This window comes from Vanacampus margaritifer, chromosome 6 (assembly GCF_051991255.1).
Source record: "Vanacampus margaritifer isolate UIUO_Vmar chromosome 6, RoL_Vmar_1.0, whole genome shotgun sequence".
Taxonomy (NCBI): Eukaryota; Metazoa; Chordata; class Actinopteri; order Syngnathiformes; family Syngnathidae; genus Vanacampus; species Vanacampus margaritifer.
The window spans coordinates 15158817-15175316 of NC_135437.1; the positions used below are offsets into that span (position 1 = coordinate 15158817).

The 16500-nt window shown below is 38.8% G+C and overlaps 1 protein-coding gene across 1 annotated transcript in view; it reads right to left on the reverse strand.

Annotated features, from left to right (window-relative positions):
• The window catches only part of eif4g2b (eukaryotic translation initiation factor 4, gamma 2b), a 27144-nt gene extending 10856 nt beyond the window's left edge, over positions 1-16288 (reverse strand). The window contains exons 1-3 of the mRNA XM_077567282.1: positions 16220-16288; positions 2095-2133; positions 1176-1285 (exon numbers count right to left, since the gene is read on the reverse strand). Of these exons, the coding sequence (XP_077423408.1) occupies positions 1176-1285; positions 2095-2133; positions 16220-16288 (218 nt within the window). The remainder of the gene's footprint in view (positions 1-1175; positions 1286-2094; positions 2134-16219) is intronic.
• Positions 16289-16500: the final 212 nt, after the last annotated feature.

The window sequence follows — 16500 nt, forward strand, 5'->3', positions numbered from 1 at the left end:
CTATTTTTCTTTTTTTGCAAAACAGTACATTTGACATTCATACACGATGGTACAGTATAGTTTAGCGTTAAAACCATTTGGGTTAACCCATAAGAGGTTCTGCATAATGGTGTATTAAGCAGGACAGTAATGATATGTCAAAATCAACATTAAATTCTTATCACAATTTCTTACAAACTGTCAATATGCGATTCACTTGTTTTTTTGTTTTGTTTTTTAGGAAGAGGGGTTGGGCGGGGGAAAACATTTTGATAGCAAAAACTTAGGTATAATGATTGTAAAATATTGTTTTTGAAGTAACAGATTGCCCATCAGTGCCGTAAACCAGAAATCAAATAATATGCAAAAACAAAGAAACCTTTGTCTTTTCTGTAGCAAAATAAAATACACTCCACTTAAATTCCAGGACGGTGTCATCAAAGGTGTATCAACATGTTAAACGTGTTGCTTATGACGAAGTTTTTTGACGCACTAAATACCAAGTGGTAGCCACAATTTTTATCACTCACTGCAGTCGGAAAAAGTGGTTTAAGAAGTTTGTTTTCCCGCTAGACCTTCGTTCTTTTAAATGTACATTGGATGCTGGTCTAAATCTTTTTTTATTTTTATTTTTTTTAAGATATTAATTTCTGCTCCACGTTCAGATTTCCACACTAACAATATTGTCTTTGAAATGGCAGATTTGTTTTGGATCTTCCTCAATTGGGTACCTAATAAAATATCCAAACAAACACAAATAATAAGCAAACAGAACAGTGTATTGTTGTCAAATGCACTAAGTACTTAAATGTAACAATTATGCTCGAGTTAAAGAGATGCACTGACTTGTTTATGCTTGGAGCCTACTACAGTCCATCTAAGGTGGTGGTAGCAGACGTGTATGCTTTATCTAACACTGCATCACACACACACACACGATGGTGTGCACACTGCAGCAAGCTTGTGCTATCATCCACCACCCAGAGGACGCAAATCATCACCAGGATCGTATCATCAGAACAGAACATCGCCCCCTTCGTCCCCCGCCTCCTCACTTTGCCCCTGCGGCTGCACAAACAGCCATTTTGAGCCATTCCCATATCCAGCTTTGTTCTCTGCTACCGGAAGTTACACGGAGGAGGAGTAGGAGGAGGGGAAAAAAATAGAAATATAGTAGGACACAAGAGGATTATTACCTGAAACGAGAAGCACCCCCTTCTGCAATCACACTCTCCACTTTGGCGGCTTGACAATGAAGAATAGTGGAAAGAATAAGGATAATAGGAAGGGATGGGGGGGAACGGTGCTGGGGAGGAAGAAGAGGAACAACAATCAAGTCAATAGATAGCAATCACACACTAATCGTGATCAATAATCCAACAGGGTATAAATTTGTTTTATTTCTAAATTAAATCCGTAGTAGCATCCTTTACAGCCTGGCCTCGTCACTGACAAATACGCAAAATATGAAAGCATTCTTGAAACAAATACGACAATAAACGCATGATGCAGTGTTTACACATTTAATTTTTCTGCTATCTGTTGGGCACGAGTGAACAGACGTGGGAAAAGGAATTCGTGGCCGTCTTTGTTAGAACAAAGCAGCCCCCCACCTCTCTGGGCTTAGCCAGCTAAAGCTAAGCTAACCCGGCCGGTTTGAGAGACGACGACGCATGCTAAAAAGCGTTGAAAACAATATAATTGTCGGCAAAATACTAGCCAGATGCATTTTAATTGATAGCAAAATTCGATTGTACAAGCTGTCTAATGCGATGAAATGGCCGATCTGGTTGCAGGGGGGAAAGCAATGACGTTCCAATGCAGCAGAACGGGACAAGGCACCGTGGTGAGTAGTTTACTGGAGCCCCAATTCGAACACAATTGATTTACTCTGATCGGGTAGCAATAAATGGCGTTTATTATTACACCAAATCGGACGACTATCGGAGAGGCGACAACGCCGTTGCAGCCAAGGACAGGCTACCTAAAAACCGGCTCGGATGCTAACGGCTTGCGCGGCTAGATAGCAAATTTTAACTTGTCAGCTAGCGTGACGCCATTTTGGATCAACCGGTGCGGCGTTTGCATCGCGGGGAGAAAAATAATCCGCCCTACCTTCACCAAGGCACCGTCAGTTTTGTAAATGTTTTGTGACTACCAAAGGAAAAAAAGGAAACGGTGCTAAAGACGGGCACTGAGTGGGCTTTCTGGCGGCAAACAGGTTGGCGAGGAGGAGCAGAAAGATGAGCGCAAAACAAAGCACACGCATCAATCTCTCCCTTTTTGCTCGCTCGGGCTTGATTGAGTTAGCTGCCTAGCCGTTGCGCTTAATGTGGGGGCACGCGAGTCGCCAATCAAAGAGTTTCGTATCGGTGACGTATATTGTTGCTGCGCCGATTCAGACCAATTAAAAGCTAGAAACACATTATGAGGCGTTACCGATGGGAACATCAGCCAATTAAATACTTTGAATAAAGACAAGGGACCGCCCTTTTTTGGCTGATTGACGTCCAATTTAACATCTGCAGTGCAGGAAACTTGTACTGTGTTATTAATCTTCATAAATACAAAGTGAGCCACCGGCTATAATATGCACTGGAAATGTGGAAAAAAAATAATTCAATGTGAGGAATTACTAATTTGTCAGCACATTAAAGTTTATGCAGATCATTCAGTTGGGATGCATACTAATTCTACAGTTTTCCTTTCATCATCATTATTAATCTGGTTTTAATGCACAGAAATTAAGCAGTCGGACATACGATGAATAAAAAAAACGTAGATCAAAATTATTATTTGAATTATGGATAGAAAGTATAGACAAAATCGTAACTTATAACCAGTTGTTCAATGTAATTTAAATTGAATTGTATTAGCTTTAAAAAGAATAAGATCATATCTTATTAAATGCTACTTTTGTTTAATTAACGCTGAGGATAGGCTAATTAAAAGTTAAATGAAAAAAAAGGGGAAAAAAACTATTATCATATAGTTTAAGCTTTTGTCACATGATTTACAGACCGGCTTACATTATAACTCGGTCTCCACTAGAGTGCAGACTAGTCCTTCCTATTGAGAAGAAACCTGATGTATAAAAGCAAACTGGACCTTTTGCCTCATTATGGGATGTACCCACAAGACCCTCGTTTAAATCCACAATCAACCACACCAGCCATAGTAATTATCGCTTTAATTAGCCGTGCACCTTGCTTGCATATATGAAGAGGAGGATGAAGACGAGGAAAAACGAAGAGAAGATGCAACTCAGCCGCAAATTGATTCGTGGCACATTCTAATTGTTTCAAAGAGGCATAAACCAGAGAGTATTCAGGCGTGAGGCTAAAATTATTCCAGAAATTAAATATGCTGACCATAAACATTCCCTTTTGAACAGACTATTTTTCTACACATAGAAAATAATAGTCTAGAAATACAGCAGCTTATAGTTACCAATCTTACATCTGCCCCTAACACAAGCCAATTTTGCCATGGCAAGAAATATGATGTAAAAGAAATAGTTTCTTGATCATTTGGGTATTTTGACATTTTATAAAGACACCTGGGAACTTTTAAATTATGTGTTTAAAAAAAGCACAATAGAGTGTGTCTCCTTTAACAAGACCTCTGTGTATTTTTAAAATAAGAAACAGACGCTGATAAGGAACAAAAATGGATTCCGGTGTTAGATGTGACAAGCGTGACCTTATCCAAACATGCTCTTGTTATAACAAAGTGCAAGCCTTGGACATTATTTAACATTTTAATTCCATCCTTGGGGTGTACACAGTAAAGGGGTCCTTTTTCCTTACTCGGATCTCCTCGAAGGCTCTCTTGGCCTCAACTCATTGCTTCACCTACGCCGACATGCCCTCCCACCCGTGTCCCCATTCACCATCTCAGGGGGTTGAAGGAAATGAGAAGGTCGATCACCGAATCCCCCTCCAAGGCTCAGTGACCTTGCTGGCACGTTTCTGTGGAGCCCTTGTATGAAATACAATACAGTTTTACAAAAAACACAAATGCAGGAAATGTACTGTTGCTTTTATATGCAAGCTGACATGGATGCTCGATTGGGGGGTGCAAGTCTCCCATTGACCACATCACATGCGCGGATGACTGCATCATTCGCAAGGGGAGATCTTGCAGTTAAGGGGTGTCAGGAGATTACAATTTTTAATTGTAATTAATCGCATGACTTCAATGGTTAACTCACGATTAATCATACATTTTATATCTGTTCTAAATGTAGAATAAAATGTACAAGAATTTTTCATACTCTTGTGAGCATAAAAGTGGGAAAAAAATGTTAAATTACTAGAAATATGGCTGCATCTTTTAGTCATTGAAACAGTAATTTTATGGTAATTCATAAAATTGAATTACAATTAAAATAAAGATGTCCTGTACTGTAAAAAAAAACAAAACAAGTGTGATATTGGTTTATGTTGAGGTCATTTTTTTCTGCCACTAGATGGCATAACTGTATTTGTAAGACGTTGGCGACAGCTCAGTGCATTTTTCTTTTCATATTGAGAGCTATCAAATCTTTAACATGAAGTAACTTGTGAAATTCTGCACATTTTTAAAATTGTAAAATACAACTTAACCCCAGTATCCACTAATGTTAATTTCGTCACCGATAACTAAACAAAAATGATTTAAAAAACTAGACTAGACTAAAACCCTTATTGATCAACAATAACTGTGACTAAATCAGTATGCATTTTCGTCAACTAGTGAAGACAAGATGAAAATGTATTTCGTTTAAAAACTGGAATAAAATTTATGGACATTTTAGTTCATGAATAAAAACGAGACGGAAATTATTAGATTTTGTAAAATTTTATCTGTGCTAATCTGTCATGCGACACACAGTGACACACCCCCTTTCAATTCTGTAGCTAGCGAGTGCAACATGCACAAACACATGGGACAGACAGGAGGATTCACGTTGAAGGTTAAAAAAAAAAGAAGTAAATTATGTTATAACGTAACATTAATCCAACGGCTATAATGTTCCAACATTAATGTTAATCCGACCGCCAACTAATGCTGGCTAATTTACTAGCTCATAGCATGGAGTTATAGTAGCCACTTGTTGATATACTGTAATTGTGTGTCAAGTTGTTTTTCATCAAAAAAAGATGAGAGAAAATTATATTTGAAATAGTTTAAGATCCGAAATGTTCAACATAATCTGCTGACAAAAATTATACAGGGGTTAACTGATTGTCCTGACTAAAACTACAGTCGACTAAATAGTTGACAGTTTTTGTTGACTAAAACTTGACAAATAAAATTATGTTTTCTTGGACTAAAATAAAGACTATAATACTAGACTTATAGTTGACTAAAAATGGACTAAATAAAACCGGAATGAGGTTGACTAACTATGATTAAAAACTAACAAACTGGAATGAAACTGGACTAAAACTGAGACTAAATTAAAAAATGGCGGATAAAATTAACACTAGTCTCCACAAATAAATGCATCATTATTAAATTTATTACTGCAAAATGTTGATGTGGACGTGTCTGCTGCGTTGCGACTGGAATTCCCCCAGTACAGGCTTTCCAAGTAAGGGATGGTCATTTATCACACGTTAAAAAAAATTGTGGCGTTAAAGGAACTTTAAATTAACTCTAAATTAACGCACTAATTTTGACACCCCTAATAAACACATTTTGCGTCACCATTCTCACCTCTCGAGGTCCAGTGAGTCAATTTGCTCCCGCAATGTCAAGCACAGTAAGCGCTTCGACTGCTCGGATTTTTAATGGGAATGGTGGGAGCCGCTTCAATTGGCTGGGAATCGGCTGTGTTCCATCCCAACAGCAATGGTGCAAATGCAACCTTACACTGAATTGTCATATACAGTATATTGAAGAAAACAGCTGTCTGCCAGCTATTGCACAACTTTGCCATCAACGCTCATGCCTTAAGAAGAAAACAGCTTTTGAGTCATTGTGTGACTGAGCTCTGACCTCAAGACTCACGCATGTAAAGAAAAACAGATATTGAATTGTTGTCTACTGTAGTGACTTATGTGCATACAGAAGGCTTAAGCACAGTTTGTTATTCTGTCTGCTGGTCGTTTGTGCTGTGAAATAGAAGAGAGCAGAACAGGATTGAGCCGGTTGGGTTGGGTTGTGGTGTCAGAGGGAGATAACCTTTTGTCAAATGACGTGATGAGTCTGTCAGATAGCGTGTAATTGATAGCGGGGGAGATTTAAAAAGAAGATATCGCCGTTGATTATCGATTCCCGTGTGAAGAGGGTCGCCTGGCGCGCACTTTGTCAGAGGAGCGCCAGCGACGGTGGCAGATACTTTATTAGAGGCGAGGCGCGGCGGTGCGGGGATGTCAGTCAAGTGTTTTTGTATTCACATGCATACAATCTGACGTTTCCCTTAAAAAAAGGGGACTTAAAGAAAACTAGACTATTATATTCTATTATTATTATTGCAATATTGCTGAATATATTTAAAATTTTATATTGTAATATTCTGTCTTGTTCATGGAAAACTACATGATTTTACTCTCAAATTATCCTTGAAGACAAAAGAAAAATCGGATTCGATTCTTGTAAAATTTAGATTTTTTTCCCCTAAAAAATACAACTTTATTCTGACAAAGTCCTGACTTTTTTTCTTGATAAAATATTATACTATGGTCTTAAAATTTGGACTTCTTCTAGGGGGAAAAAAAAGTCAACTTCATTGTATAATAGTGATTTTTTTCCTCCCCCCAAATCACCCTTTTTGAGAAATTATGTTTGCCTTGTAATATTGTGATATTTTCTTCATATTATATTACATTATAAATAGTTCAGGTCAGCCATGTTGTGTTTCTGCACAAATAACAGTTTTTTTCTAGTTGCCATTTTGTCTATTTGTGAGATCATCCCATTCTTCTTCTGTCCCACAATAATTCAAGCAACTGGGCTCTAGGTGGCAGAGTGGTACCGTCACTTGCCTACAGTGCAGGTTGGCGTGGGTTCGCTTTCCCGCCTGGGGGGACCACATTTGTTTGTGTGGGTGTGTGAAAAAAAATAAATAAATAAAAATAATCCAAGTAACTGTGTGCAGTGGGAAGAGAAAATGAACTGCAGCAAACTATTCCCATCAAGCTGAAAAATTGTTTGACATTTTCTGGATAAGACGATCAATTAATATTCATGCACTGTAGTCCAACCTGATCGACTCATTAACTGATTAAACATAACCAGACATGAACTCCTAATCTGTTTTCCTTCCTAAAACAGCTGCTAAGGTTCCAACGTGAGGCCTGTAGGCTCCGCTGTGCTAATCTGGCTTTTCATTTGCCCGCCATCTTTATCTGAAGCATGCAGATCAAGGCAAACATTTGGCTTATTTGTCCATTAAATCCCAATGGCCGCATCACGCTCTGTGCTTTTGCTCGTTAAAACACCAACATGTGGCTAGACCAGGCAGTATAAGCCTTTATCATCAGTGCAGGCAATGTTTAAAGTCACATTTTAATATTTAAATGGTAACAAATTGACACTCATTTCTAATCACAAATCGTCGTTTTCCATTTAAATGAATGGAAAGGCCGTTAATCTGTTCCAGCCCCTAAAAAAAAAAAACATCAACACATTTTTGTAAAGTGTTTTTAATAAGAAAATAGCTATGTATAGAGTTGTACTGTATAAAACACACACTATTAAAAATAATTAAACAGGATGTAAGGATAAAACATTTTTGTATCATAATTTCATGAGCGTATCTCATCCATCCATCCATCCATTTTCTTAACCGCTTGCCCTCACCAGATTTGAGAGGGTATGATGCAATGAGTTTATTGTAAAAAAAAAAAAAAAAGCTTTTGTTTTTGATGTAATATTACAGTTTCTTTTGCAGTACTCAACTTTGTATACTAATAAAAAACAGCTTTATTCTCACAAAATTTTGACTTTTGCTGACAGCAAATTCCTGACATCTCTCACCTGAGAAAAACATGACCAAAAGTATGATGTCATTCTCAAAAGTGGTCCGCATGCTAAGCACAAGCAACACCAGGACACTCACATCATGACTTCAGCATTTTTTTTTCTTTTGTCGTGTTGGAACTTCAATGTATTTCTTTCATTATGTCCCCCAAGAAGAAGACGAACCTATTTATTTTCTCCAGAACGGCGGAACCTGCCGGATGTTCCACTTGGGGAGCAACTGTCCACTTCGTTTACTTTTTCCATTTGTTAGGCTGTTGTGTGGACTTCGTGCGCCATCTGCAAGCGTTTCCTGTGGCAAAATACGAGTCGGCTGCTGGGAAAATAAGATTTATTACACGCGTGAAAGGGGTGGCCCTGGTGGTCCATGTGACCTCCTTTTGGTTTCAGCTGGCTCCCTCAAATGGTAAAGAACAACCAATAGAACGGAGGTCAACTATTTGGCACTTAAATGATAAAACAAAAATTCTCTTAAAATGTTTTAAAGTCCCCCCTTCCCCGGCAGTCTCTAAAGCGGTAATAAGTTTTAAATTCTTTGAATGTAATTTCTGTGTTTTGCTGCTTAAATTTTTATTTTATTTTCTTCTTTCAGTCTGTGTCCTGTTTTCTACTTTATTTATTTATTTTTAAATCTACTTAAAATATATTTCTATTTGGACCTCAAGCGGTTAAAAAAAAAACTTCAAATTCATTTATTTTTATTTATTTTTATTCTTTGTCTTGTTTACTCATTGGCACTCAAGCAGTACAATTTTAATTTAACTTAAATTATTGAACTTAAATTTAATGATTTGTTTTCTTCCAGTCTCAGTCCTGTTTTACATTTGCTGCTCGAGTGGTAAAAAAAATTAATGAAATTAAAAAAAATCTTGTTTTTATTTGGTCCTTGCCATTTATTTATTCATTTATTAACAATCTTAAAATTTATAGATTTTTCCCAACCGGCTTTTTTGTGTTTTCTATTCAGGCACTGAGGCAGTAAGAAAAAAAAGGAACTATCGAATTTAAAGGTGTTTTTTTATTTTTTTTTTTTACCTCCCGCCAATATTTTTCCCCTTTTGTTTTTGTCACCTGAGCAGTAAAAAACAAAGTCATAAAAGGTATTGATTTTTTCATATTTTCAGTCCGTCTCTGTCTAGTATCTTCCCCCCCTGTCTTCTTGTAATTTTAACTTTCATTTTGCAGTCATTTTCCTGGCACTGAAACAGTTCTGTCACCTGACCCCTTTTCTCTTTTGAGACAGTTTTGCAGGCCCAGAAGCATCAATGGCGGTAAACCCCCGCTGCGGTTTGTGAGCTGGGCTCTATTGATCCGCCTCTGAGAAGATAACCTGCACACATTTGGCTGGTGTTAACCGCGACGACTGTACAATTATTCATTGTGCGCCTCCAACCTGCTGCTCTTTGTGTTGAAATGCCAAAACACCTGGTTTCTATTTGGCACTCCAAATAGAGTCTATTCAAAAAGCGGTACTGTAGCAGTTAAGTACCCTTCAAAATTGGAATGCCTAACCTTTTTGTTTCTATTCTGGACTCGAGCAGTTCAAGTGTTCATTTAATCTGCAACCATTGAAAGATTATTAAATGTCCAAGCAAAAATCCTGTTCATTTAAAAAAGTGGCATCGATACAGTCAAGTACTGTCGCAGGGGAATTTCCTAATCTTATTTCTATTCTGCACTCAAGCAGTAAAAAAAAAAAAAAAAAAACTAAAAAAAATGTAATTTTCAAAATGTCTAAACAAGAACTATATCCATAAAAAAAAAAGTGGTTACGTAGAGCAGGAGGAAAACGTGACTGCTGCTGCTGCAGAGCTAATAAAGGTGAAATACGTTGAGTATTGATCATGTGACCATGTGATTGACTCCCCCGGGGGCCCAGAGGGGGGAGGCGGGCGGCCCCCCTCATGGCCCGTATCCGCCGGTATCGATCGACGCTCGCAGGCGGGCTGCAGCTGCACAACAACAACACATCTGCTGCCAGAGACCTTTAACCCCTAATTGCTTGCTGAGTTTTAGCGTAGCATAGTTCTAGCTAACACCCCTTCTACCCAACAGTGATCCGAACTACCCGTTTGGTGATGTTCCTTCCTTCTTCCTTCTCTTTAAAATGGGCTACAAACCTCAAAAGTTTTTTTTTTTTTTTAAATGTACAGTATACTGCTCGAGCGCAGAATAGAAGCAAGAAGGTTTGGCATTTCCATAGTGAAGGATTGGACTTTACTCTACCACTTTTTTCCCACTCACTGTTGGGGTCACAAGCGTCGTGATGACCTTCGAGGACACTGTTCTGAAATAATGACTGCTCGAGCGCCGAATAGAAGCCATAAGATTTGACATTTGGAAAAGGTATTGTGCCATTTTTACTTTTACATTTTATTTTAAGAAATAGGGTTCTCACTTCGATGTTCAATAATGATCAATATGAGATAACTACTGCTTGAGTGCCGAATAGAAACGAGATTGTTTGGCATTTCCACCATGAATCGTTTGACTATACTGAAACTATTTTTTCAAACATGGATTCTTGCTTTAACATTCAATAATCCTCAAACATTTGAAGAGGAATTTAATTTTTTTTTATTGCTCAAGCGTCGAATAGAAACAAGGGTTGTCATTTACATTATTAGAGATAAATCGGAAATTTGATAGATTTGGCATTTGGATGCTTCTGCCTACTTTACCACCATTTAGGGATTAGCGCCCCCACAAACAGGTCAGGAGAGATTAAGTACTGACGGTGACAGCAAAGGATCACAAAAGTCATGGTTCGGATTGGATCACGGATTTGAGTCACAGATCGAATCGGAACGGATTAATTGCATTTACATTATTTCCTATGGGAAAAAATGTTTCGGATGTTAAACAATTCGGACTTTGAACACTTCGCAGCAACGAATTATGTTCAAAATCCGAGGTACCACTGTAGTAATATTCTAGGGAATTAGCCTGCCTTCCTGATCTACTAATCAATCTGTAAAAGAAAGGAAAACAAACGCCAAGTCTCTCCCTCCTTACGCGGGAAATTTACGAGTTGCGAGGGCCGTCGTGCTCCCGTCTCATCGCTCCATGTTACGGCACAGGCCATGCATCATTTTTTGACAGCAATAATCACGCTGTCACTCGCGTGTACTGCCGCTGCGGTTAAATCACATTCCGTGTTGAAAGCGCTACCGCGCAGTGATGAAATATTCAAATGTCGGAGTGGATGGTTGGTAATAATAAAAAAAAAAAAAAGGGCCGGGAGCGATAAATGGGATTCATGGGGGGACAATTCCAGCGTGACGGATGAGGCCAGGAAAGTAGGTCAGGAGCACAGGTTGGTGGACGGGGGCCCGAGTCTGGCATTGCGGCCCAGTTATGTCCCGCCTGTTGCCGCTCTCACATCAACTTTACAGCCAGGACATTAATACAAGGAGAACAAATCAAACTAAATTGCCTTTGATAATCACACAGCACATACTGTACTTTAGGTTTGGTAAAGACTACAGTAAATGGTCTTTGATGTCGATGAAAACGGGTCGCTGAAGACCACGGATTGTCTTTGATGTGCTAACTGTACTTAGTTTATTGAAAAAAGATTGTGATGTTTAACAAAACTTACATTAACCTGTATAGGTTTGTTGATGGTTTTAACTTGTCTTTGATGTTGATGAAAAATGTAAAATTACCTTTTGACTAAATTGAGTTTGATATTTTAAATATGTGTTTTGTTTGTTGACGTTCTATATTTGACATTGACAAAAACGCGCATTGGGGTAATTGAAGACTAAATTGTCTTTGTCTACAAAACGTATGTCAGGTTTCTTGAAAACTGTAAATTGTCTTTGATATTTACAAAAGTTATGTTTACAAAACGGAAAATCGTACATTGTGTGAGGTTTACAGAAACATTAACTGAAGACTACATTGTTTTTTTACTGTACAAAAAAAAACACATTTAGTTAATTAAAGACAGAATTGTCTTTGCGTTTAACAAAAAAGGCATGTTATCTTAATTGAGTTGTCACTAATATTTACAAAAATGCATAAGAGCGTATGCATTCTTTTAAGTTTGTATAGGGGTAACTGAAAACGTCTTTGATGCTTATAAAAACATTACCTGAAGACCTAACATTGTCTTTGATGTACATCATAGGTTAATTGAAGATGAAACGTTTTTGTTTACCAAAACACAAAAGTACGATTGTGTTTGATGTTAGTTTACTGAGTACTAAACTGTTTTTGTTTTATTTACATAACATACATAACTAAACTATATTTGATGTTTACCAAAGTGCATTAGGTTAGTTAACAGCTTAATTTAAAGTTTACAAAAACAAGTTGGGTTAATTTAAGACTACATTGACTTTGATGTTTCCATTATTATTATTAACTGTATACTTGATCTTGACCGCTAGCTTAGTTCGTTTGAATGGTTAGGTGCAGGGCTGGACTGGCACAATAAAAATCCTCCCTGGCAACTCCCTTTAAACTCGCCAGCCTGGCCTGGCCCCCGACTACTGACCACCCCGCCTAAAACATAGATCTGCCACTGATATTGTCTGATGTTGCTTCAGTTAGTTATCTATATTCAAAATGGATTAATGGACTACTCCCTCTAAATTGTGGACTAAAATGGAGGAAAATAATAATTAAAATGCACCGCATCGGCCTCAAAAGACGCTGGCCCACCGGGCATCTGCCTTGTTTGCCAGATGGCCAGTCCAGCCCTGGTTAGGTGGCAGTTTTAATTGTCTATCGTTAGCGACGCAACAGCTAGCTCATTTGTAATCATCAGCAACTTAATGACAAGTTGTCCTGCGCTCGGTTTCAAATGCTATTTTTTGCGTTGGCGCGATGCATCAAGTGCTAATTCTGGTGTCAGCCGTGCGATGTTGTGTCCTGGCCTAATGATGCGAATAAAAAAACAAAAAAACAAGGCAGTTTTGACTTTGGAAGCGGGCCGCTGTGATTATCTGTCTCATAATGACGCCCATGACATTTCTTAACGGTCTTCCTGCTCATTTGTCAAACGGCAGTGCGCGAGAGAGAGAGAGAGAGAGAGAGAGAGAGAGAGAGAGAGAGAGAGAGAGAGAGTGTGTGTGGCGCGTAAACACAAAAAAATGAAAGCACCACTGAAGAAGACGAGAAAGGACAAAATCATTTTTTGTTCTTTGTTGTGCTGCAATTAGAGTGGGCATCTTATTCGAGATCAATAGTTCAAAAGTGCCTTTGTGTGTTTAGTTCAAAAGTGCCTTTGTGTGTTTAATTGTTTCTGCTGTGTCATTCAAAATCAATAGGGTTAAACTTTCTCAGTGAGTGTGCGTGTGTATGTGATATCAATGCAAAATCAATCGGGTTCAAAAGTGGATGGTGATACGTGATACCATTACAGAAAGCAACAGGGATCAACTTTCGGAGTGTCTTGTTTTTGCAACGTCATTCAAAATCAATAAAGTTCAACAACGGCAGTGTGTTTGAGTGAGGATGGCGATTACTCAAAAGTGATAGGGTTCAAAAGTGCCAGATTGTAATTTGTTGAAATGAGTTGAAATCAATAGGGTTTGACCATTTATGTGTGTTAGAAGGAATGTAGATATGTGATATTGTGCAAAAGGCAAAGTGGAATCCACCAGCAGCTACCCACTGCCATATCTGCTCCCTCCCCATCCGGCCACAGGTCAACCACCTGGCTCCTCCCTCATCCCAGTCAGAGGTTGTCACTCCCTTCATGCATCCTCCTCGTTCCTTTTTTTTTTTCTTCTTCTTCTGGAGAGCTCAGTATTGTTCATTCGGTAATTTTACCGATTTGACATGTCATCATCATTGCTCTCTCTCTTTTTTTATTTTTATTTTTATTTTTATTTTTATTTTTATTTTTATTTTTATTTTTATTTTTATTTTTATTTTTATTTTTATTTTTATTTTTATTTTTATTTTTATTTTTATTTTTATTATGTGGGTGAGTATGTGTATGTGCATGTGCGCGTGTGCGTGCGTGTGAGTGTGTATTCATTAGTTCACCTAAAACCTATTAAAAAACCCCATACCCGTTCGCCTAAACCGAACACTTCAGAACCCAGCCAGAGCCGTGACGCCGTTAGGAGACCCGAGGAAGGACCAAAGGAAAGAAAGGAAAGTGATCCTCCTCTTTCCTTTCTCCCCTGTTGATGTTACTGAGTTGTTCAGCAGGGCCAAAGCCTCCACCTGCTGCCTGGCCCCCTTTCCCACAATCCTTTTTAAAGGCCTACCTGACTACACATCATCAATACCTCATTAAAAAAGTGACACTTGTTTCAAAACATGCCTCAGTTACTCCCATCCTCAAAAACCAGGACAATAACTTCTAGCTCATTTGCAACCCTCAACAAGATACCTGGGAAGATCATTCGCTACACAATCAATTCTGTAGAGTAAATTTGACTCTATTTAGAGTGGGGCCAAATAGACTCAGGTTTAGAGTAATATTTACAATTGGAAGAGAGTAAAATAAATAATTGAAAAATAAAGAAATGTCATTTAATGGTTCACGACCTGCGCTCGTCTCAGCTGGAATCTTCATCTACAAGAGACCAAAAATGTTTTCTCTTGGATATAAGCAAACAGTAGGAGGGGCATAGTGTGGCAGTCTCCCAAGCTGAAGGTCATAAGGAGATAAATTCGTTCCTCAAACGTGTTTTTTTTAAATTTATTCTTTATTCTACTTTCTTCAAAGAGTAAATATTAGGCTAGTCTAGAACTGAGTGGTTTCACTCTAAATAGAGTCAAAATTACTCTAAATAGAGTCAAACGTGTAGTAAGCGTTCACAATACCTATTAATTGCGACCTCAATCTGTCTGCTGTGTGTACGTCATGCATCCCCAAAGTGACCCGCATGCGCAGAAGACGATACAGCGTCACTCACAATGCTGTGTTTGCAAAAGTAAATACGTATGGTCGAGTGTGTCAGGGCCACATACTAAATTATAAGTCAATAAGGTGAGCCTGTTCGAGCCCCCCCCCATCCTTTCCAACGATGACGTCAGTCATTGCCGCGCGTATTTAATGGTAATTGAGCTGTCAACTTTATGCTTTAAGTTTAAGTGATTATTACGGATATGAAAAAGATTGGAATTGAGCCATTCGGATTGACATAAAAAAAAAAAAAGAGTCAGATACAGGTCAAAAAAAAAATCCAATCTGGGTCGCATTTGCCTGCAGTGTGCCACGAACATAGCCAAATTTGCTGTACAGAATTTACTATGTACTTGCCACCACCAGAACATGTCAAATGATGAACTCGCTCTATGAAACCCTACAATGTGCGTTCAGAAAAAAATAGTAGTGAGACTTTTTTTTGACACCATCCGCCGCTCCATCCCGACCACCAAGTAGTCTCAGTCATATCTTGCCAACAGGACACAGTTTGTCACTATAAACTACTCCAGCTCCCCTCTTGCCCCAGTTAATCAAGGAGTGCCTCAAGGCTCTGTCCTTGGGCCTCTCCTCTTCACCATCTACATGTTTCTCCCTGGTTAGATTATTCGACAGCATGGACTTAATTTTCATTGCTATGCTGACGATACTTTACCAGTGAGTGTTTTATTGTACGGCAACATGAGTGAATAACATTCAAAATCAGTCGGGATCAACTTTCCCAGTATGTTCCTTTTTTTTTTTCCTGGAGAGTTCAGTATTGTTCATTCGGTAATTTTACCGATTTGACATGTCATCATCATTGCTCTCTCTTTTAATTTTTTTTTTTTTAATGTTATTTTGTATGTGGGTGAGAATGTGTATGTGCGTGTGTGCGTGTGTGTGTGTATTCATTAGTTCACCTAAAACCTATTAAAAAATCCCATACCGTTCACCTAAACCGAACACTTCCAGAGTCGTGAGGCCGTCAGGAGACCCGAGGAAGGACCAAAGAAAAGAAAGGAAAGTGAAATCCACACAGTGAGTGCGATCCGTAGACACCAGCCTCCACCGATTCAATGACCTGAGGAAGAACTTTCCCAGTATGTTCTGTTGTGCCTGTATGAGAGTGGATATGGAATATTATTCAAAATCAAGATGGCGGATACAACATATTGTTCAATGAAAAGTTGTGTGCAGTGGGAGAAAAGATGCTGACTGGTTTTACCCTCTCAAACGAGGACGATGTGGCAGCAAAGGTGAACGCCCTGCTATCTGCTGACCCAGCACTTAATGGGATAGGTCGCCCGAGTCAGCATATGGGGGTGTGGGGTGTGTGTGTGGTTGGGGGGGTCATCCCTGGATAGAGCCGTCCACTTTATCTTTGGCCCCTACCTTGGCGCTGAAACGTTTCCTGGCCAGACAGTGATGAAGCACCGAAACGCCGGGGGAAAAAAAGGTCATCGCTTCCCTACATGCAAGACTCGGAGGGGGGAAACGGGACCTCCCCAGCTGCATGCACCTAACTCTTAATGGAGCCGCTAACTTGCCGCCATTTGTCTTTTTGTGACACATTTCTGCACTGATATCCAGAAGTAAGTAGATGATTATGAGCAGGATCAACAGGTAGCAAATAGAGGGATGGATCCTTGGGAATGGGATAAGCGGTCGAAAAT